The following is a 22856-nucleotide window of genomic DNA, read 5'->3' on the forward strand; positions in this document are numbered from 1 at the left end:
ACCGTGCCTGGAATTTTTTTTTATGCCATGAGCTGTATTGGGCTCGCTCCGCCGCCCCCATTCCTGCCTGTACCCGGCCGCCCTCCTGTTCCCTGGCCGCAATGGCAACAGATGTTAGAGAACTTCCTACTGGCATCAGGAGCGTCTGGCTTCAAGCCGGAACGTCGCAAGGCCCTGCTGATACACAGCCTCGGCGTTGAGGGACAAGTGTTTTCTCCAGTCTACTGCTTACATTGGCACCTTCGCGAATGCCTTCTTCTTGAGGGCTCGACCCTCTTGTTCTCCTGAGCAGTGGCATTAGCTTCACGAGTCGAACAGGCCAATGAGGACATTCGAGAATTTGCTTCCGGCAACATGCAGCGCATATCAGGGCACTCTCGCTTGACGCTAAACGACCATAGAGGCACTGGAACCCGCCACCCTTCTTCGCGTAACGACACGCCCCTGCGTGCACCTCATACCGAAGCGAGCCTGCAGTACGACAGCCGCCAACCTGCCACGTACCTGCGCCCATACAACTCATCCTCCAACTGCTATCGTTGTGGTTCGCGCCAGCACCGTGCCACATCGCCCCGCTGCCCAGCCCAAGGTCAACGTTGCTATCATTGTGGTCTCATTGGTCACTTCAGCGCGGTTGCTGTTCGTGAGCTTAGCGACCAGACATTACCCGACAATGAAGCTGTGAACATTCTATGTGTGACCGCGTCCGGCCGCGCCGGAATTCTAGTCGAGGTAGCAGTCGGTCACGCCGCTTTAACATTCCTTATCGACTCGGGATCTTCAGTCTCAATTCTAGCAGGTGATCTTTTTGATAGGCATTTTGCTGGACAGGTGCTGCTGTCCGCGCCCCGTGTGAAGCTGTTAGATTATTCGAAAAAGCCTATCCCAGTGTGAGGATGCTTTCTTTCGAAAGTCGCATACAAGGAACGCGAAGCGTCGATTCTGTTCTACGTTATCTCGTAAGGCTCGTCGCTTCTGGGTGTCGACGCCATTATGGCTCTTGACTTCCAGATTGATGCCTTGAGACTACTACGTCAACTAACAGTGCTACCAACGTACAGGTTCCAGATAAAGAACCAGTTTCATCTGCACTTCTTCCAGCACAGTTGCGCAATGAATTTGCATGTCTTTTCGACTCAACCCTCGGCTTAGCCAATGGGTTTGTGCATCGTGTCAAAGTACGGCTCTTGATTCCGCCTGTTGTAGCAAAACTTCGCCGCCTTCTTCTTTCACTCCGAGCTCAGGTATCTGAAGAACTTCGTCGGCTAGAGCAGTTGGGCGTGATAGAGCTCAATAACGCTTCAGAATGGGTGTCTTCGATTGTTGCTGTTCAAAATAAGGATGGAGGCATTTGTGTTTGTGTTGACTTACGAGAGCCTAACAAAGCTGTCGTGACGGCTAGCTTCCCTCTTCCACACACCGAAGAACTCCTCCACAGTCTTGTTGGGGCAACGCATTTTTCGAAGTTAGATCTCGCATCGGCCTACTACCAGGTTTCGCTCGATCCTGAAAGCCGTGACTTGACCGCTTTCATAACTCACGATGGCCTCTTCGGCTTCAAACGTGTGTGCTTCGGGCTGGCATCCGTCCCCGCTGCATTTCAACAAATGATGTCGAAAATCCTTCAAGGATGCTCTGGTGTTTTGTTCTATATCGACGACATCATTGTTTTTGGGAAGAGCGAACAGGAGCACTCGACCAACCTGACCGCTGTACTGCGAGGCATTAAGGAAGCAGGGCTCAAGAATAACAAGTGCGTATTTGGCGTACAAGAACTTTTTTTCATAGGACACAGGATCAAACCGCAAGGCATCTCTCCTTTGCCAGAGAAAATTGCTTCTATTATGAATACTCCAGCGCCCACTGATATTACTAGTCTGCGCTCTTTCCTTGGACTGATCGAGTATTATGCCAAGTTCGTTCCCAGGCTTGCTAACGTGGTAGAACCAATGCGAGCTCTTCTCCGGAAGAACCAGCCATTCATTTGGAATGATGCTGTAGACGCCAGTTTCACCCAGGTGAAGTTTCTGCTCTCTTCCAGCAAAGTTCTGCACATGTTTGGTGCGTCCCTTCCGGTTGTAGTATCCACTGACACGTCCGACTGCGGACTGGGTGCCGTTCTCCAGCAGGTGGATGGCCATAGGCTGCGAACTATTGCCTTTGCTTCACGCACACTTTCACCAGCAGAGAAGAAATACAGAGTAGGAGAGCATGAAGCGCTGGCATGTGTTTGGGCCTGTGAGCATTGGCATACGTACTTGTGGGGACGGCATTTCACGTTGCGCACGGACCACCAAGCTTTAGTCTCGCTACTCTCTTCTCAAGGCACTGGGTGCTGCCCCCTTCGCATTGCACGCTGGTCGGAAAGGCTGCTTCACTACAATTATACTATAGAGTATCGGAAGGGGTCTGAAAACCAGGTGGCGGATGCCCTTTCCCGCCTTCCAGTTCCATCTCCACAGGAAAATGTCTCATTTGATGAGGTTGTGTCCTTTGTTGAGTTACCGTGCCTCACTAAAAAGCAGTTTCAACAGGCCCTTCGTGAAGACTGCATGCTAGAACAAGTCAAGACCTATGTCGCCACATCTTGGCCTGCACATAAGACGCTCTCGGGCGAACTTCAACCTTTCTTCTTGGTACGTGAAGAATTGTCTGTCATTGACAACCTGCTCCTGCGCGGCGAACGAATCGTCGTTCCCTTGTCTCTCACACCACAGGTAATCGCTGCTGCCCATGAAGCTCACCCTGGTATAGTTCGTACTAAGGCTCAGCTACGAGAACGGTTCTGGTGGCCAGGCATGGACAGGCAAGTGGAGCTTTCCATCCAGAACTACAGCATATGCCAGATGGCCGACAAAAGTGCGAAGACTGCTGCTACTCCCTTGCAGCCAGTACCCCTGCCAGAGCGTCCGTGGCAAAAGCTTGCCGTTGACATCGTCGGCCCTATGGAGAGAGCACCACATGACTGCAGATACGCCATTACGCTCACCGACTATTTTTCCAAATTGCAAGAGGTTCGATTCTGCTGTGACATATCATCCCGCACCGTCATACACTTTTTGCTTTCTGTGTTCTCCCATGAAGGCTATCCGGACGTGGTAGTATGCGACAACGGGCCCCAGTTCTCATCTGTGGAGTTTATTGAGTTCCTCAGAGATCGCGCCATCCGCATTGTGCACTCTTCCATTTACTACCCGCAAGCGAACGGACTTGTCGAGCGGTTTAACCGGGTCTTCAAGAATTTTGTGCAGGTCACCATGCTGCAACAGCATCCGCTTCGCCAAGCAGTAACAGAGTATTTGGGCATATATCGCTGCACGCCACATGCCACTACGGGAGTTTCACCATCTGTTCTCCTATACGGACGGCGGCCGAGAACACGCCTTGACGTTGTGGTTCACCCGTCACCAGTTTTCTTCAGTGAACCTGTTTCCAAACTTCATTGTCTGCGCCAACGAGTTTAGAGCAAGCAAGACTACAGCAGAGAGTACACAGACCGTCGCAGGGTCGCGAACAAGACAACAGTGTCTATTGGTGATTATGTTAGAATGAAGAAACCTAGAATATCGGTTAAGGGAGACCTCACGTTTAGCCACCCGTGGAAGGTAGTCCGCCAGCAAGGTCCATCATCGTTGCAGCTTAATGATGGACAAACCTGGAACGCGTCGAAGCTATCCAGGGTACCTGCAGCTTCAGCCACATGCAATCTGCAGCATAATGCTGTGTCTGAACCCGCGACTCCGTTGTCGGCATCTCAGCAATCCAATGACTACGCCTCAACAGCTACGCCCACGCTACGAGCTCCAGCGCTTGCCATGTTGGAGGACTGTGTCCTTCAATGTCGGGTCCAACCACCGAGGAACAGAAGGCCTCCAGATCGATACCGGGACCACATGTAGCTTGTGTGCTGGGTACAGACGGGTGCAGTGCTAGAGAACTTCAAGTACATGTAGCTTGCTGATAAAATGTTTAAGTTGCCGGAATGCAGCGCCCCCAAGCAGCGCTGCCCTTTTGTGTTGCTACTGCGCCATGCCTAGCGGGCAACTGATAAGTGGCCGCGGTAGTCAGCGTTCTGGTCCAGACGCAATAAACATGTGAATTAAATCAAGACTAGGCGTGCTTGGCCTGCTTCTTCAGTGGCTGCGCTTAGCGAGCGAACTACTAGGCTTGCTTTGCCTGTTTCTTTGGTGGCTGCACTTTGCGGGCCAACATGGTTCTTCACATTCAATGAGCCATATGCAATTGTATCACTTGTGTGCTAGGTGCAGGCGGGTGCAGTGCCGGAGAACTTGCAGTGCTGCATGAACTGTGTGCGGACGGTTGCGTGTCTCTGCGAGCGTTTATTTGTTGTTGCTTTTGTTGTTGTATTGCTTGTTCTAGGCCTTCTTGTTGTTCCATACAGTATTATAGTGAAGAGCACGTGCCATGTATGGTTGCAGATATTTGTAAAATTTTGTAAACACTATATATCTATCTATCAATACTAATCTACTAACTATTACTTACCTTGTTCTTGTAAGGAGGGGATTATGTAGTATATCAGTTTCTGTTTGCCCTTACACGCCGCCAGTGGCACCAGTGTTGTCGCCTGCATATATACATGCCTCTGAATAAACAGGGGGTCTTGTTCCGTTGCGGCCGTGACTGTCTTCGTGGTTCTTCTGCGGCTTCCGCCGAAATACAACACATGTGAACAGTGGGTCTCCGGCAAACTTAAGCAGCGCATTGCTGGTTACTCTCTCAAAGATGTGTTTATTACCTACAAGTACTTCAAGCTGCTTCCGAACAAGACCATAACTTACAAAGGCGATGCTTCTGCAGCCGGTAAGAGGAGTCGAGAAAGAATCACTGTGATGATGAGTGCAAATGCGACTGGCAGTGATTGGAGCCACTTGATCATAATAGGCAAGGCAGCGAAGCCTCGCTGCTTTAAAGGCATCAAGATGCTCCCTGTCGATTATACTTCAAACAAGAAGTCGCGGGAGATCTTCCCTGACTGGTTGAACGTGCTTGACAGGAATTTCGCAGCACAGAAGAGGAATGTTCTCATGTTCGTAGACAACTGTTCAGCACACTGGGATGTCAGTGGGCTGAAGGCAATCCGCTTGGCATTTTTGCCAAAAAACACGACTGCTGTGCTCCAGCGCATGGATCTTGGAGTAATACAAAACTGGAAGACTCTGTACAGACGCCACCTCCTAGGGAGAATTCTTCTTTATATGGACAGTGGTAAGTCTTACGATGTTGATCTGCTCGGGGCTGTTCACATGCTGGCCACATCATGGAATTCCATCAAGCAGGAGGCTGTCGCGAATTGTTTCCGCAAGTGTGGCTTTGGCGAAGCTCCAGAAGCCTGCAACTTACAGGCGTCGTGTGAAGATGACTCAGTCATGCTCGACCCTGGCTATGCTGCTCTCTCGGAGGGCATTGATTTTAAGAGTTATGTGAACGTGGACAGCGGTGTAGTGACGTTGGGGCCTTTGAGTTACGCTGACATAATAGAGGCTGCGTGCTGTGAGCAGACATTGCAGGGCTCACGTGCGCTGAACACGGCTGACAGCGGTGACGAGTCCGACGAAGGCAACGAGTCAGTGCCACCCCCAAGTGCATGTGAAGCAACGTCGACGCTGGATGTTGCAGCACGTTATTTCTCAGCAGATGAGAATTCGGACGCTGCGCTGAAGCTCTTGGGCAAGCTGCAAGCGATGCTCATGGAGTTGCGACAGAAGAAACGCAAGCAATTGCATATTACCGATTACTTTTAATTTTGATTGCGTTAACTCTGCCCTGTAAATAAACGCGTTTTCGAGCATAAATAGCGTCATATATTTCGACATTAAGGCTCGCTGCTTACATGAATGTATGTCGGTGCTTGTTTCTGGCGTATAACTGACTGATTGAATTTCATTTGCTGTTCGAGCTCCATAAACTCATTTTACAAAATCGCCTGCCACAAATGTGTAGTAGCGTATAATTCACGATAACGAGTCCAGAGGTGGCTTCTTTGGGTTCTGCCCGCGCAGCGTAGCGTGATGGCCATTCATTCTAGCGCCCGCCCGCTAATTCGAACTCTGCTTAATTCGAACAATTTTATGGTCCCCTTCGAGTTCAAATTAACGAGCTTTTACTGTATCTCTATGGTAACCCTGACCACGGCTGCTGGATAAAAAAAAAAAAAAAAAAGGTGCGGCCAGCCGTGTCGAGCGCACTGCTATGGGAGCGAACGTGACGGCCGTAGTTGCATTGTTGGCCGCTTGGCTGGGCCAGAGGGTGCTAGCTGGCAGGGTTGGAACGTGTCAGCTTGCACGCGTGACGGCGTTCCAATCGCATTCCTGATGCATTTGCTATGCCGATGCCAGACAACAGCCCCTGGCGTGTGGCGCCGCGGCGGATCACACTGTTTTCGAGTCACGCGGCAGGCTGCACCTTCTTTTTATCCAGCGGCCGTGCCCTGACGGTGCATATATGAAATCCGGAATATCCATCAAGTCCGAAAAATCCCTTGGCAACTGTAATGGAGGTGCTCGGTGTCACGTGCCTGTTTTTCAACTTCAAGGAGGATGAAGATGAAGCTCTGTGTCACTTTCGCGCTTTGGAAGACAAACTGATGACGACCACTTTCAGAAAAGAAGCAAAAAGTGATCACAGATTATTTTGGTCAATAAATATTGTGAGTTTAGTACATGTGCTTTCTAGCAACCTGGTCTCAGTTCTGGCTGTTTTTCATGACTTTCTTTTGTTCGAATTCGGTCTAATTTGAACTCATATTGGAAAGATTTTAACTGCGCTATAAACAGGGACAAAGGAGGGTGAAAAAGACAACACGTGCGCTTTTTCGTTCTCCTTTGTCCCTGTTTATAGCGCAGTTAAAATCTTTCCAATATGAACTTCAACCAACTAGCCCAACTTGGTGCGCTAATTTGAACTCCTTAAGCGTCCCTGTGAAATTCTAATGAACGAGCTTTTACTGTATTAGGGTTGCATATTGTAACAACACAAATAGACAACACACTGAGACGAAGAAGGAATACCACGGAGCAAGCACTGCCTCGTGACTAAGTTTTATTCATAAAGAACAATATATGTACACACACAAAATAAAATCAAGATGCATAAACAGATGCATGTGCCTGTATCAGAATTCTTCCTAAAACAGACGTATCAAGGTACGGAAGTTCCTTCTTTGATAGGTGATAGTGTAATCGAAGGCTGGCTAATGCAGTTAGCACCTTTGCATTCAATGTGAGCAGCTTCAACTACTACCCTCGTTAAGTGATTTCTATGTAAGCAGAATACAAGTTGCGGTGAACAAAAGTAAGCGCTTGCAAACATGGTAATGTGTGGACCTATGTGCATAATCATTTTTGTTAAAGGGACACTGTAGAGAAAAATGATGTCACCTGTGTTACCCAGCATAGACAATATCAAAGACAATACTACTACCGCCGCGAGAAGACTCCTGGTGAGCCAGAAAAGGCACAAGAATGAAAGACGGGCAGCGACATCACCTTGAAGTTCACACACCAGCTCGCTGTGGCGTCATGGATTTTGATGGCATCTGGTCTGACCTAGTTAATTCCTTATCTGCAAGAATAGACTACATTGTGTTCTAAAAGAGCCCAGGACTGAACATAAGCAAGTTTTGGGAACTTTTACTGAGCCAACACAGTCGAAATACGAAAAAATACTGTGGCGTGAAATTAAAGAAATGAAATTTTGACCTTCATTTTTTCTTTTAATAACCAACCTATTATAGCAAGATGAACAGCAGTAGAGTTTTCAAATAACACTTCATCAGTCTAACCTGGCAATTAGTGTTTTTCTTATAGAATCCCTTCAATTCACAGGGGTTGCCAGCTTGCCAGATTAGAGTTGCCACCTTGTCAATTTTTCGCCTACAGAAATGGTTTTTCCCTTGCAGTGCTGGCTGTTGGTTCAACCCATACACAGGCACACCATTTGCCAGTTTTTAAAATTCTCTTTAAATTGGCACATTATAAGCTGCATTGCAAGCGCTCTGTCGGGTGTTCATACTTAGTAAAACAACTAAATTGTCACGAACAAATTTACTCTTAATTCTGTAAACTTCCCTCAATTCCTCACAACATCTTGAACAAGCAGAAGGGGAATCGAGGGTCCCGATTCTCGTTAATTACAGCTGTATGAAGCCAACAGATAAAAAATTCAAGGAAAGTTTTTTATGGCTTCATTCATGCAGTAAAGCTTCATTTTATTTGCATCATTTATGCCTTAGCATTATGAAAATGAAATGGAGCTCTTGTACAGTGTCATGGCAAGGCAGTGTTGTTTTGAAATGGCTGTCGCTTGATGCATTCATTAAAGGGCGCACGTTGGCAAGCGTGCATGGAGCCTGGCCTTAAGTTTCACGTGGTTCGAGGCAAGGTCAGCGTTCAAAACTAGTCGAAATTCGCAAGACCTGACGGCTACGACACCGATAAGCAGGGTGGCCAAAGTTTAACTCCTATGCGGGCGGCCGAGCGTGATCAGATGATAGTCGGCTTCTTCCAGAAGTACGTAATTATTATTGAAATTTGAAAGCACATTTTTGCTTACTTCAGCCTTTTTATTAAACTTCCTCAGTAAATATACACAGTAACAGTAGGAAGAAACGCACTGATCTAAACACCCTTCTTGATTAACGTCATCTATTGGCCAATAGGAGCCACATATGGGAATTCGCTTTATTATGAAATAAAGCATGCAGAAAAGAGGGAGGAGCAGGCTTCTGTTGAAAAGAGAGCGTTTGAGCTCTTGAGAGAGCTTGCGAGCTCCACGTGCCACGCACGACTGCAAAACTTGGCTGAAATGTTCACAGCAACGTATGCTATCCACGGACTATGTTTTTTCACCAAGCCTGTGGGGTGGTTCAGGACCCCTTTAAGAAGCAACTTGCAGCGGTGCAATATTGAAGGAAATGTGTTTAAGAATATTTAAAGGTAATGATGTGGCTAATAGTCACAATGCATTACCGCAAATGTCTAACAACACCAGCTGACTTAAGATGCATGGAATCCATATTGGTCATTGCACAACCCTGCCTAATGCTAGATTAAAAAGTCTCAAAGTATATTCACTTTTAATTTCTGTGGTGTTGCATTGTTCACATTTGGATTTATGCTGATACTAGTACATTTGCGAAAAAATCAATATTTTCAACAAGCGGGTGGGTGTTCTGAATGTATGTGTTCAGTGAAGAAAACTTTTGAAGAAATTGAACTTTCCTAGATGTGTTGGCAATTCTAGAGGTACACCTGCTGACTAGTCTGATATAATGATAATTTATTCAAGCTGCAGTTTAAGGTGCATGCGGTAGCTTGCATGCCTGTCAATTCTCCTGGATTAACTGTACAATGTATGGAGTTTGGTCATTTTCTGTGATTGTATAGCTGAGGAAAATATCTCCCAGAAATCAGACTTTCAGATTCTCTTGCTTAAAGATTGCACTTAATCTAGCCGCTTAAAAAAGAGCCCATTCGTGCAACTGAACCAAGTAAATGTTGTCATTATTTAGTCATATTACTATTATATTGCTGTAATTTCACCCACAAAGCTAAGATAATTTTAGTGCATCATGTTTTCCACCACTGAATTGCTTGTGGCATGTTGCAAAACATGGTGATGTAGATAGGTGGCCTAATACATAGTCTTTGAAATTTTTGGCACTGTGCTTGCGCCACACTGACGGGTTTGAAGGCCATGCTACCGCATATTTTTGCAGCATCTCTGTGTAAACAGCAGCAGTGGCATCTTAGCACCTTTTGTGCTTGTGTGATCGCTACCATTCTCAATCTTACAAAAAATCATAAATGTTTTGTGAAGGTCGTACATCCACTGTGATAAATGTTATGTAATTTGAATGTATAAGTGAATGGTGTTTTCTTTCCCCACCAGCAATACCTGTGTCCGAGCCAAAGAGTGAGCCAGAGATTTATTTCTTTGACACAGTCAGGCAGTGCAACTCCATTTACCAGCTGCTTGAGAAGCTCTTCAATAACAATGTTGCCCCTCTCCTCCTGTGAGTATGCATGTTGGCACGAAATTTGTATGTAGGAATAGAAACTGGAGCTAAATAAAAAGGCTTAGTAGCCTGACAAAGGCCTTTGCTTCTAATACAGTGCGACATGCAGGCTAGTGTGCACACTTTGGTAACAAAGTCACATCTATTAGCACATTTGAATGCAGGAAGAAATAACAAAAGAAAAATATAAAACAAAATAATTGAATTGTTTGATAAGTTCAGTACGTATTTACAAAACATGATATTCATGAAATGCATGCATGTTTGTGACCTTATTTACAGGTATACACACTTTTACAATACAATAAAGCTTTGTTAATTTGGCCCCCGTTAATTCGAATTTTTCGCCGTCCCCGCTCCTTCTCATCAAAGAATGCAGATAGCCCCATGGCAGCAGACCTTCGTTAATTCAGAATAAAACTGCTCGCGCACCAGTTAATTCGGACTGGAAGCAAACCAAGGTCGGCAGGGGTCCATAATCGCCATCCATGATCACGTCAATACCGGCCGCAGTTTTGTATGCAGCGGTTGCGGCAAACAGTAGTTTCGTTTTGACATAGTACGCGCATCTGTCATGTGCCTTCATAACTGCGTAGTCGTCATTCATGATTGCGTCGACAGCGATCCGCGGTTTCGTCCGCAGCGGTTGCCGCAGGCAGTAGTTCCATTTTGAATCGATGCGTGCGTCGACTGCGTTGTCATTCATGATTGCGTCGATAGCGACCGCGGTTTCATCCGCAGCGGTTGCAGGCAAACAGTAGAGAGGTTTGCTTGTCTGGTAATCGGGTAAATGCAGGCGGACCGCAAGCGTTGGGGCGGAGGCGTAAACGTGAGTGGCCTAAAGGGCTTTAGAGCGGCCTGTATGGTGCTGCCACCTAGTGGCGCAGAGCTCAAACAGGCAAGAACAGGTAATATTGCAGTAACCAAGTGTATTCAACTTCGCTGCTGGTGTAAATTTTCGGCAGTGGTGTAATCATGTTGCTGCTGAAAATTTATACCAGAAGCGAAGTAGAATACACTTGGCTACTGAAATATTACCTGTTCTTGTCTATTTGAGCTCTGCATCACCAAGTGCAGCACCATTTTTTTATGTGTTTATTTTTTTAAAGTGTTTTCGCTCTGCGCCGTCGGCATTTTTTGGTACCATCATTTGGTCATGCTGCTGACTATGATGGATTTTCGTAATGGGGTATATAATGCTTTCGCATTAAAGAGAAAAAGTGCCGGGACAATCGGAGCGGCGAGGAATTTGCTCGCCCCACCGGGTCTGCTACAGGGCCAATATGCACACACAAGTGGCGCTGTCATTGGCTGCGGCCATCTGACCGACGCGGCAGTTGTGCGACCCGGCACAACAACATCCAGCGAGATGGTCGTGCGTGCAGCGTGCGATCTGACGCCACATGATGTTGGAACCTGTTGAGTGTCTGTTGAGTACGGCTGTTGGTGCGAGTGGTCACATGATGGATCGCGCTCAAAATCGCACCACATGTCTCGTACTTATCGCAGGGAAAATTATGCATCACTATACCTAACCCTGAATGTGTTGGGCACAAGTCAACGACACAGTATACACACTGCATTGTGTTGCACTCACGCCTCATGCGTGGTCATTGCAGTATAGTCAAGCAGATAGGGTGGGAAATCTTCCGATGGGCACAACAAAACTGTTGCAGCGACATGGAGAGCATCCCACTACGAGCAACAACTGACAAGGAGAGCACATGCAAGAAGCATGGTAGCCAACACAAACTCGTGACGTAGCATTTTTTGGGTTGTTCACAGACCCAGTCTGTGGATGTCAATGTCATGAGACACAGTGATTTGCGGTTGGCTGAGCGCACAGACATTAAAATTGATTTTGAATATTTTCTAAGCTGTATTCACCGTTGGTATTTTGTAGACGACGTCTGTGTGTCCACATAAATCGATCTCACAAATTATCTCGACTTCGAAATTTTCACGAGGGTTGCAATGTGGGCTTGTTGGTAACGCATCTAGAATAGGTTTACCGTAGCGCGATTAAAAGATATGACAAAAGAAGACACACATGATGCCTTATAATTGTGCTACGGTAAACCTATTCAAAATTTTGTGTCAGTACTGCTCTAAGTTCTGCGCCACCAGCTGGCTGCACAGTGCAGGCTGTTCAGGCCGCTCACGTTTACACTAAAGTCTCTTCATCACAGCAGTCGTAGTATGGAGGGGCTTTAGCTTATGCCTCTGCCCATTTGTCAAAACGCCCAGCTTGCCTGCAGTTACCCGAATACCGGACATGCTCAGCGCAGCACTGTGAGATAACGCTCGCAATACACGTTGTTTGGATAGCTCTTGCTGGGGATCGACGGTGCGGCAGCTAGCGGAGAGATTGGAGAGGCTTCGCACGCTGGCTCCAAGACAACCATAAATAGACAACATCTCGCATCATGACGCAGAGCCAGTGAAAGCGGAGCTTAGCCCCGATTGCTCGGCGAATGAGTTGAGGAGAAAAAGCATGGCTAGGGGAGGAGGGCAACTTAAAATCGTTCATAACTTTTCTAATATGAGACGCTTCACTTCAGTTGTGGCGCGAATGTTTTACTGTAACTGTACCCTACGAGTCTGCAAAATTTGTTCAAACCATTTCAGGCACCCTTTAATCAACTTAATTTATACAGCACCCAATGCTTCTGCTTCATTCTGTCGTTAACCTTGCTATGTGTTCAAGATAATTCTTCCTGAAACCCCACTACCAGGAATTCTTTAGTATTAGCCTGCTCTAATATGGGGCCTTGGTACAAAATGCACCTGTTGAAATTTTGTGGCTTGCTCACGTGGCAAATAACGTCTATTTTTTTTTATTAGCATTCTAGCATAACCTGTTAGTCTTTAACCAAAAAGAAAACTGATTTAAATACAGTAGTTTTCCATTAACTTGACTCCGGTTAATTCGATTCCTCAGTTAGTTCGGTCCCGACTGAAGGTCGCATTTCTGTGGGCGCAAACCTTTGTTATTGCAGTCCTAAAATCACCCTTAGCTGGGTAATTCGAACTTCTCTGGTAACCCCAACAGCGATCCCTTTTGTAGGAGTGTCTCCCATGACGGCTTAGAGGACAGTGATTGCGTCTCCCATTGAAAACAGCCATTTTCGGCTTGCCCTCGGAAGACTTTCAATCAATAACCGTAGCTCACAATGTCTGATGACATTATTTACCCCATTATAACATGCACCTTGGTTTTTTCTTTGTCAAGAAAATTTGCGGGAAATTGCCTGAGTGGTGAAATCAGATACGAAACCCAAATCTTAGAGGACGCTTAAGCTTCGCCTTTAAGATTGGAATGCGATAGCATTCAAAGATCTCTGACGGCTTCTCACGCTTCCCAGCAACTGCAGCTTACGTAACCGTAATGTTTACCAGGAAAAATTGGTGGCGAATCCTATGCGCGAAGGTGAGCTTTCTGTTAGAAATGCAGCTTTTTGCATGGGCCGATCCCTAAGGGAGTGCACAGCCGCGTCAAGGAAATTGCATCCTTTTCAGGTTTCTTCAAATGTTTCGCACTTTAATATTTCAGTCTGGGAAGATGTCACATAAAAGGCATGTGCTGCCGGTGTTTGGTTTCATGACTTTTGTTTGTGGGCTGTATTTTTCAAAATTCCGAGGAATAACTTTATCAAGAATGTAAGACAAGGCATGAGCAATTTTAGTGATAGAATGGTGTGGCAATTTAACCCATATATACCGCATGTCATATGGCGAGGCGTGGCATAGATGTATACCTAAATATACACGAAAATTTTCGCTCACGAAAAACTCCGCCGACGCCGGATTACCTGCATCATGTGTCCCTTAATGTTATTGCGTTAATAGACAGTTTTAGTTAGTATAGTGTAAAATGCTTGCGTTAGCCTGTCACGCTAAACCTTTGCGGAATGTTATTCGATAGAGTTTTAGTAAAGCATAAACAATGATGCGCTGCAAAATGCAAAAATTCACCATGCCCTCTGAGTGGGAATAGTCGAATCTCCAAAGCTGATGGGCTCGCCATTTAGTTAAGAGAAGTTAAAGCAGCATCTTTAGACAGTAGACAGTTTTAGAATAGAGTTTGTCGCCTTACGTACGTCCCTTCAAGACCTTTAGTTTAGCATACAGGAACGCAAATGTAAGGAAGAAGTTCAAAGAAAGGGCACCGTCTGGTGCGTTGTGACGAGATGATTTTCCCTAACAGACAACGCTGCTAATGCCAACATCGAATTTTCTGCGACACGGGGCCCTTAACGCTGTCGTGTTAAAACGGCCTTTGCGGTGTTTGTATGTTTTACTGCATAACACAGATGTATTGCAGCGAAGCTGGCATTAGTAAACCGGCCATCATCATTGTGCATCACTAATTAGACTCTTGTCCATTTTTCTTGCTAAAAAATCGGTTGCACATTCGATTTCTACTTTGTTTAGGAGCTTGAATGACAGTTCTGCGTTAGTTTTCAATGTTGGGCATGCAGAAAGTGTTTGTGTGTTTGATCCGGGGGTGCCTGTTAGAATCGGGCAAACACTGCCAAATGAATCAGCGATGTGCTTAGTTTTTTTTTCTACATCTTGTTTAATTAGACCTGCCAGATAATTTGATCCAATTCATCGGTCTCGTCAGGGTAGAATTCATGGAAATCAACTTTACACTTCCTTCAAGATCGACTAGCAATATACCTGCAAGAAAGGTATTGGTGTCTACTGCATGCATTATTAGTTTTGGACCACCTGGAATGTAGCATAGGCCGTTTATGTAAACTATATATAGTAGAGGGCCTAATAAGGAGCCCTGTGGCACCCATTTGTTCAATGTACGTTGGTGACTCATTGATAACCACATATTCGTACTGACTGGTTAAGTAGCTTTGTTATAAGTGACAGCAACGTCTCATATAACACATGTGCTTAGTTTATCTAAAAGGACATCGTGACTGGAGACTGGACCTTTAAGCAAAATACCGATTTTTTCTTTGCAATCCAATCGTGTGTATTTAACATATAAGGCGGCTTATAAAATATCCACGCACTTTTGAAAGTGACCGCTGGAGGTGTAAACACTACCAAGTATGAGCTTTTCGTTGCGCCATAAGAAACTGGGTCCTTAAAAATCAGTTGTCAGTCCCTTTAAGGTGTCTACTGGGAAGTAAGTAGTGCTCACGGCCCTTCATTTTCATCTTCCTTTTGTTTTTAATACAATAAACTACTAATACTGCTGCTACTGTTCTTCTTAATAAAAATATTACTTAATACCTGACTGTGTAATTTCGACTCGTAAGTATCCATGACCTCCTCGGTACTCAATTGGGTACCTTGCCTTTAATCCTTTTTCAAATAAAATTGGAAGCAATTATGTAACTATTCATCCCTTATACAAGGTAAGATGCATGTGGAACTGTATGAAAGAAGTGCATTATTGTTGTCAGCTTTTGTAAATGTTCCTACCATTTGGTCTAGACCACTGCTGTCACAGATGATGAAAAGCACCCATGAAGTTCCTTTTATTTACCGCGAGTTCACGTGATTATGTGGCATCGACATGCCAACTAACCGCACAATGTTACATCTTCATCTTTGTGTCCAGGCCAATAAAAATGGTTCTTACCACAAGGATCACAAGGAGACAGTTACTTTCCCAACTTAATATGGAGGCCAAAGCACACGAACCTCTTAAGAGAGTAGCTTAATATATTTAATGAATTATTTCATTTACTTGATTTTCTTTGATTTACCCATCAACTCCTCCATTTAGACGCTCATTCACTCCGCAACGCACCAGGGCGCTACGGCAGAGTTCGTCGACTCTCTGACACGGCGCAGAGAAGGCTCCGGAGTCAGATCGCCAACAAACACGGGTTTATTCACCCAAGATGCAGCACAGTGCGACAATCGCAGCGCTTCCTCTCACAGCAATATAACATGATATTGCTGTGAGAAGAGAGAGTTTAATTCTAAATCTCAATGGCAAATCCAAGTGCCATCTTCTGACAAAGAGCACTCGCTCCGTATATGTGGTTTTTGTATTTATTTATTTATTTATTTATTTATTTATTTATTTATTTATTTATTTATTTATTTATTTATTTATTTATTTATACAGTTTCCTACAGCGCCCTTCTGGGCATTAGTGTAGGGGGAAGGTATGAAAGATGGACTGTGACATGCGGTGCAATGTATAAAATGCATCCAGAATGCAAATTAAAAACAAACACTGCAACAGTTCAATGATAATACAATGATGAACAGAACACAATACACAAATACAACATCCACAATAAAACTGACAAACAATTCAGCAATTCAGTAATGTCAAGATATAAAAATGTGGTCATGTAACAATGTAAAAAAGGATTGAGGAGGCACAGTAGCAGTTAGATCCAGCAAACAGTTCTAATCATGTATAGTACAGGGGAAAAGGAAAATTTGAAAGTATTTAGTCGGCAATTATACTCTCGTATTTTCATACTGTTGTCCACGGACACGTAAGCAGGTTTCCTTATTCTGGTCTTGTATTCTTTAGAATGTTAAAAAGCAATGTTAGTCGTAAATACTTGCGCCTCTCAGAGAGCAAGGGGCACCCCAAACGTTTCACTATATTAGATGACCGGTTTGTGAAATCATAGTCTCCTGTTGCAAATCGGGCTGCACGCTTCTGTATATGCTCTAGTATATTTGTATTCTTTTTTGTTGTCAGGTCCCATACCACGCACACATACTCTAGGATCGGGCGTACAATTTACAAGGTTTGTTTTAACTGCAGCAGAGCTTGTCTAAAATTGTGTCGCAAGAAGTTCAGCACCCTGCTCGCCTTTGCTATTGAATACTCTAAATGAGCGTTCCAGGGCACCGTTTCTGAAAAAATAATGTCTGGGTATTTAAACTGTGTCGCAAGAGACAAGGTAATCTCATTGATGAGATAATCTTTCATGAAAGGCTGTTTTTTTTTTTTTATTGTGAACCTAATGAGTTTGCACTTTGAAATAGCAAGTGTCATGTTCCACCTGCCGCACCAAGATAAAGCAGAGTTAAGGTCATCCTGCAAGGAGTTGTAATCAGTTTCACAGCCAACGTAATTATCAGCGTATCGGTTAACTCGGCTAGAAACAGGTTCAGCAAGATCATTGATGAACACCAGAAAAGGAAGCGGGCCCATGACAGATCCTTGTGGAACGCCAGATAATACATTCGCGTAAGATGACGTTACACCATCAAGAACCACTCGCTGTCTTCTATGAAGTAGATAAGCTTCCATCCAGATCGTAAGTTTAGCAGGTATGTTAAGAACAGACAGCTTCTGCGACAGCAATATGTGCGAGACCAAGTCAAATGCCCTACAGAAATAAAAAGAAATATGCAATCTACTTGCTTACCAGAGTTAACTGAAGCGGGTATGTTGTGTGTAAATTCTATTAACTGTGTGTCGTATGAAAGTCCGGCTCTGAAACCATGTTCTTTTGGGTAGAAAAAGTTGTTACTGTTAAGATGGCTCATCAGATTGGTCTAAAGATCTACAACACACGCTAGTCAGAGAAATGGGTCTATAGTTGGCAGTTATTGTTACTTCGCTGCTTTTAAATGTGTATAACATTTGCGCACTTCGAGTCAGAAAGCAATGCACCTTGCTCAATAGATGTTGCAAATACAGTTAAACCTGCTTATAACAAACCTCCATATACCAAATTCCGGGTATAACGAAGTTTTTCTAATCCCCGCCATTACTCCACAGAAGCACATGTATTTGAGACCTCTACGTAATGAAGTGGCAGTGGGAGACCGCCTTGAAATAACGAATTTCTCCGCCGACAACCTAGTGCTTTTGCCCCAAATTTTGTCATTTTTGCGCAAGCAGCAACCGGAAGCACCTTCTCCGCCGCGACAGAATGTGAAGCGGCGGCGGCGCGCTTGGTGCGCTCAAATTCACGACGACTGCGAGGCGTGAGCGAGCGCATGAGCATGCGCGAGGCAAGCCTGCATCCCTCGACCCGGCAATCTTGCCGCCGCGCGCGTGACCTTTCCCTCTCTCTTCATTCATACCTGATCCCGCTGCTTGCTGCAGCTGGCCTAGCCCGCCAAGACGGCACTCTCCTTTTCCAGTTGATGTTGCCAAAGGAAAAAAAAAAAACTTTTTTTTTTCAACGCACTGGCAGCGCCATTCTTTGGTTACTGCGCTTCACTAACCTGACACTAGGTGACACTATACGATGCTACGACGCCATCATGTCGCTCGCTCTTCGTTTCCGACGCCTCGAGCTTGTGCGAAATGACACGGGTCCACGCATCCATACCTGGTGCGACATTCCAAGGATGAGTGATTCCAAAGCATGAGGTGCGCGGCACTGTAAAGGATTTTTTTTCCCTCTCGTTTGGTCACGGAAAATGGGTGCGCGTTACAATCGAGGGCACGTTAGAATCGAGTAAATACGGTAACCGTTTCTTTTTCGAATTTTTGTGCTGAACCTGCATATAACGAAATCCTCTTTATAATGAAGTTTTTTGGGAATTTGTCAATTTCGTTATATCCAGGTTTAATTGTAGCGTAGTTAAAAAGGGGGCAATAGAGGTAGTGCAGCTCTTTAGGACGAAGTTGGAGATACGATCTGGACCAGAGGCTGAGTGGATTGAACGTTTTTGCGTCATTCAGAGCAAGTAGAGGAGCACGGTCATATATGAAAGCACCAGCATTCCACATGCTGAAGTGGCTTAAGTGGTGCTTGTGTGCTTTTTGAAGCGACAATTTTGGATGCAAACCTAACCTGGCTATCAGCTCACACCACACCACACTCCTGTGGTGTGATGAATCACATGCTAGTACTTTTTTTGAAAACTTACCAGATGAAAAAGAAAAAAACAAAATGAAAGACTTGATGAATGCTCAAAAATATGGCTGTGGGGAGAACTGCAGCATACGACTTTTCTGCAGCTGGACTAAAAGCCAGCAGGCAGTTTTCATTGAAACTGTTATATTGGCATGTTAATTTGCTGTCGTAACTGTTACTGTCTTGTCACTGTGTTTGCCACATCGCTGGAACTTAGTACAGCAGAAACAGTATTGAAGCACAGCCAGTGAGTAGAGGTTTATATAGGGAAAACGAAAACAATGTATTCTTAATATTGCCTGAGTAGAAGTGCCATGCGTACATGACTTGTCCAGCTAAACTGCTGGCTGATTCCCACTCGGATTTTGCTTTTTGCAGTGGATTCAGTTTAATACCACATTTGCAAGCAATGCTTGCATGTGTATGTTGTGTACCACATAAATATATATTTTTTTGGTGCAATAGAACAATGGTGCCATTCGTTACTGCTATACTAGTGAAAAGCAGATTTAACCATAGCCGTGACAGATGGTACCACTGCTGTAGCAAAATCATTTTTCAGGGTCATCGCCACAGACATCATGCACTTTGGCTTTACTGTGAATGAAGCTGGCATTGAAAGGGAAAATTGTCATCCACCCGAATGTAGCACAAAGCTACAAAGGAAACCCATATAGATTTTTCAGAAAGGAAGCTTTGCAATTAAAGAAAAATTCGTCCTGGTCCGGGAATCGAACCCAGGACTGCCGCCTTTTTGGGGTGGTCCCTCTTTCTGTTAAATCCCGTGACCAGTGCAAATATTTCTCTAACTGCGAAGCTTTCTTTTTAAGAAACCAGTATCCATTGTGTGCCACAGTGACAATTTGCCCTTTCATGAACCTTCTTCCACATTGGGGCCTTATACAGAACTGATTTGCCAGATTCAGTGCTAGCATTTGTGGTATTAAAGTTAGCCCACTGCAACATGCTACCTGTGTGCAAAATTTGAGTGAAAATGAGCCAGTGGTTCTGCTAGGAAAGTCATGTATGCCTGGTGCTGCTATTTCTGCAAAACTTGGCAGATGCGGCATCAGAAATGGTACAACCCCTTGTGATACACGGCATATTCTCTTCAGGTACCAGTGAAGTCAGCAAAATTTTATAACTTACATGCTTCCACTATCATTGAGAACAGACAGAAGCAGAACAGTTTAGAAATGCTATATTTTTGGTGAGCTTTAAGTTTGTCTTCAAACATGAACTCCATGCCTCAACTCCCAAAATATTTGCGATACGAAACAAAAGTTGACTATTTGATGTGCAGTGTACTTAGTAAATTGGCAGCTGTTTTAGACATTTGGCTGATGTAAATTAACACCAAAAAGCATGAAAGAAAAAACCTTCCCCCTGTCCACGTAGTGACACGCCACTAGTTAACACTCAGATCAGAAGCATTTTTTTTAAGAGCACCTCAAGTATGCATGGCTAATTATTTGTCATAGCCTTTATCAAATTAAGCTGATTATATATTCAGCAGATATTAAAGGTCATTATTTTCTTAGTGCTTGACATTTTAATGTTATCTTGGCATATGCAATCGTAAATGCGGCGCCTAAAGTCGATAACTGAGCTTGTTGTCTGCCAATATGCGTGTTTGACTCTCAGTGATGATATGAAACACAGAAGTCCTTGTTCACCTGTATGTTACAGACAGTAATCAGTGGCATGTAGGCTAGCTGGTTCTTGACCATGGATGCAAAGTTGTGCTGCATAGTTCTAACAAGACACAAAGAAAGCATGATCACTCGCACAGGATGATCCATATGTGATCTTTAATGTGTGATGATGCTCTCTTCGTGTGGGTACTTCTTGTTGGGCTAGTTAGTGATGCATAGCTATTAGAACAGGGGCAAAAATTAACGCATACACAGACGAAGGAGACAGAACATTCGTGTATGTTTCTTGTTAGAACTATACAACATAATATGACATCCATGTTCCAGCCAGTTTGACCTTTCCCTGCACTTGGGACATTGCAGCTGTCCCAGCTGTCCACTACAGTTGAGTGCAGCAACAACAGGCTCTGAATTGTGCGAAGATGTCTTGACAAACACTTTCATTTAAAACAGGTCTACTCCAGAACATAGTGTGTGCCTGCAGAAGAAGCGAGAACTGACAGAACAGATGGAGATCAAAATGGACACTGGTTTGGATCGTTCACTGGCAGCCATTATCGGCTGGGTGCGCTGCATCCTCCAAACTGAACAGAAGAAAACGGACTTCAAGCCAGAAGTGGAGGATGTCATTGAGACAACCAAGGTTAGATGGCTCAACACTTTCATGTCTTAACAGTAAAAACTTGCATGACATGTAACAAGCTCGTAAGGCAAATAAATGTTAATTTTGGCAAAAAAAAAAAATGGTAATCGTGCGGGCTAGACTGAGGACCTCAATAGAGACGAGTGGGCCTACCAAGCTTGTCTGTGCCCTTACAGAACAGTACGGGTTAAATTCAGGTGTAGATGGAAAGCATCAAGCTGAATTTGCGCAACACAACATAAACTGCAGACGTCACACAGTCAAAGTCGCACTTCACAGTGTTGTGACAATGCTTGTTGGACGAATGCGAAGTGCTCCCGCAGCCTCAACCACCACAAAATTTTAGGTAAAATGAAGCACAACAGTAAGAAAAAGCCTGTAAACAAATTTCCTGTACTGCTGGAGTTGGAACAAATGTTGAACTTGCATTCTTTATTTATTTATTTATTTATTTATTTATTTATTTATTTATTTATTTATTTATTTATTTACTTATTTATTTATTTATTTATTTATTTATTTATTTATTTATTTAATATACCTTACAGGCCCATTTAAGGGCACAGGGTAATGGGGGACACAGAGTAAGTGGTTCAACAGGAGTAAACAATATAAATGGTAATACAGGCCGTCACAAGATGGGTAAAGCAAAGTCCAAAAGTTTGTCTAGGCTAAGCTTTAGACAGCGTAAACACATTAATATACTCTTAAACACAAAAAATACAAAAATACAAGTATGAAATACAGGGAAGGAAAGCAGGTCAATAACATCCTTGTACAATGTTTCTACAGGAAACTTTGCAATTCTTCGCGAAAGGCTTCCCGATTTGTTAGGCACACAACGTTATCAGGAAGCCTGTTCCATACGGTTATGACACGTGGCGGTGCTGATGCGTTAAATGACAGTGTATTGCCAAATAAGCGCATGGAACTATGGCTATTGTTAAGGTGACGTGACATGCGTGCTGGTACTTCAAGGGGCAACACATGAGGTCGATTACCATGAACGTATCTATGGAAAAGGCAAAGAAGACTAATCGTGCGACGAGTTTCAAGTGGCTGGAGCGCAATATCTGCTTTAATCTTAATTACGCTGCAAGTTCTGTCGTAGTTACTTGTGATGAAGCGCGATGCTCTGTTTTGAATTGATTCTAGCATATCAACTAAATAATTTTGATGTGGTGACCATACTGATTAGGCAAATTCTTATTGTGGGCGAACAAAAGTCTGATATGCTAATTTAGGAACTGTAGCACGGGATTTACGCAAGTTCCGTCGGAGATAACCCAAAGTTTTTGAAGCTTTTGCGCAGATAGCTGTTATGTGTGTATTCCAGGAAAGATTAGTTGTAAGTTCAATGCCAAGGTACTTATAGGACGATGTCAGAGGTACGGCGGTGTTATTTAGGACGTAAGAAAAGCTAAAATTTGAATGTTTTCGCGAGAAGGACAAAACTTTACATTTGTCTGAGTTCAGGGTCATCTGCCATGTACTGCACCAGAAACTGACAAGGTTAAGGTCATTCTGCAATAATAAATGGTCATCAGGTGTTATTATCGTATGGTGTAAGATGCAATCGTCTGCGAAAAGCCTTAACTGCGATGATATATTTTGTGGAAGGTCATTAATGAAAATTAAGAAAAGAAGAGGACCAAGGACACTGCCTTGCGGTACGCCAGAAGTAACGTCAGAAATAAGCG

The 22856-nt window shown here is 44.3% G+C and overlaps 1 protein-coding gene across 1 annotated transcript in view; it reads left to right on the plus strand.

Annotated features, from left to right (window-relative positions):
• LOC119464428 (exocyst complex component 5-like) overlaps positions 1-22856 on the plus strand; it is a 223009-nt gene that overhangs the window by 139101 nt on the left and 61052 nt on the right. The window contains exons 12-13 of the mRNA XM_037725388.2: positions 9913-10036; positions 20967-21156. Coding sequence (XP_037581316.1) covers positions 9913-10036; positions 20967-21156 — 314 coding nt within the window. The remainder of the gene's footprint in view (positions 1-9912; positions 10037-20966; positions 21157-22856) is intronic.

The sequence above is a fragment of the Dermacentor silvarum genome, chromosome 9 (genome assembly GCF_013339745.2).
Source record: "Dermacentor silvarum isolate Dsil-2018 chromosome 9, BIME_Dsil_1.4, whole genome shotgun sequence".
In the NCBI taxonomy this organism is placed as follows: domain Eukaryota; kingdom Metazoa; phylum Arthropoda; class Arachnida; order Ixodida; family Ixodidae; genus Dermacentor; species Dermacentor silvarum.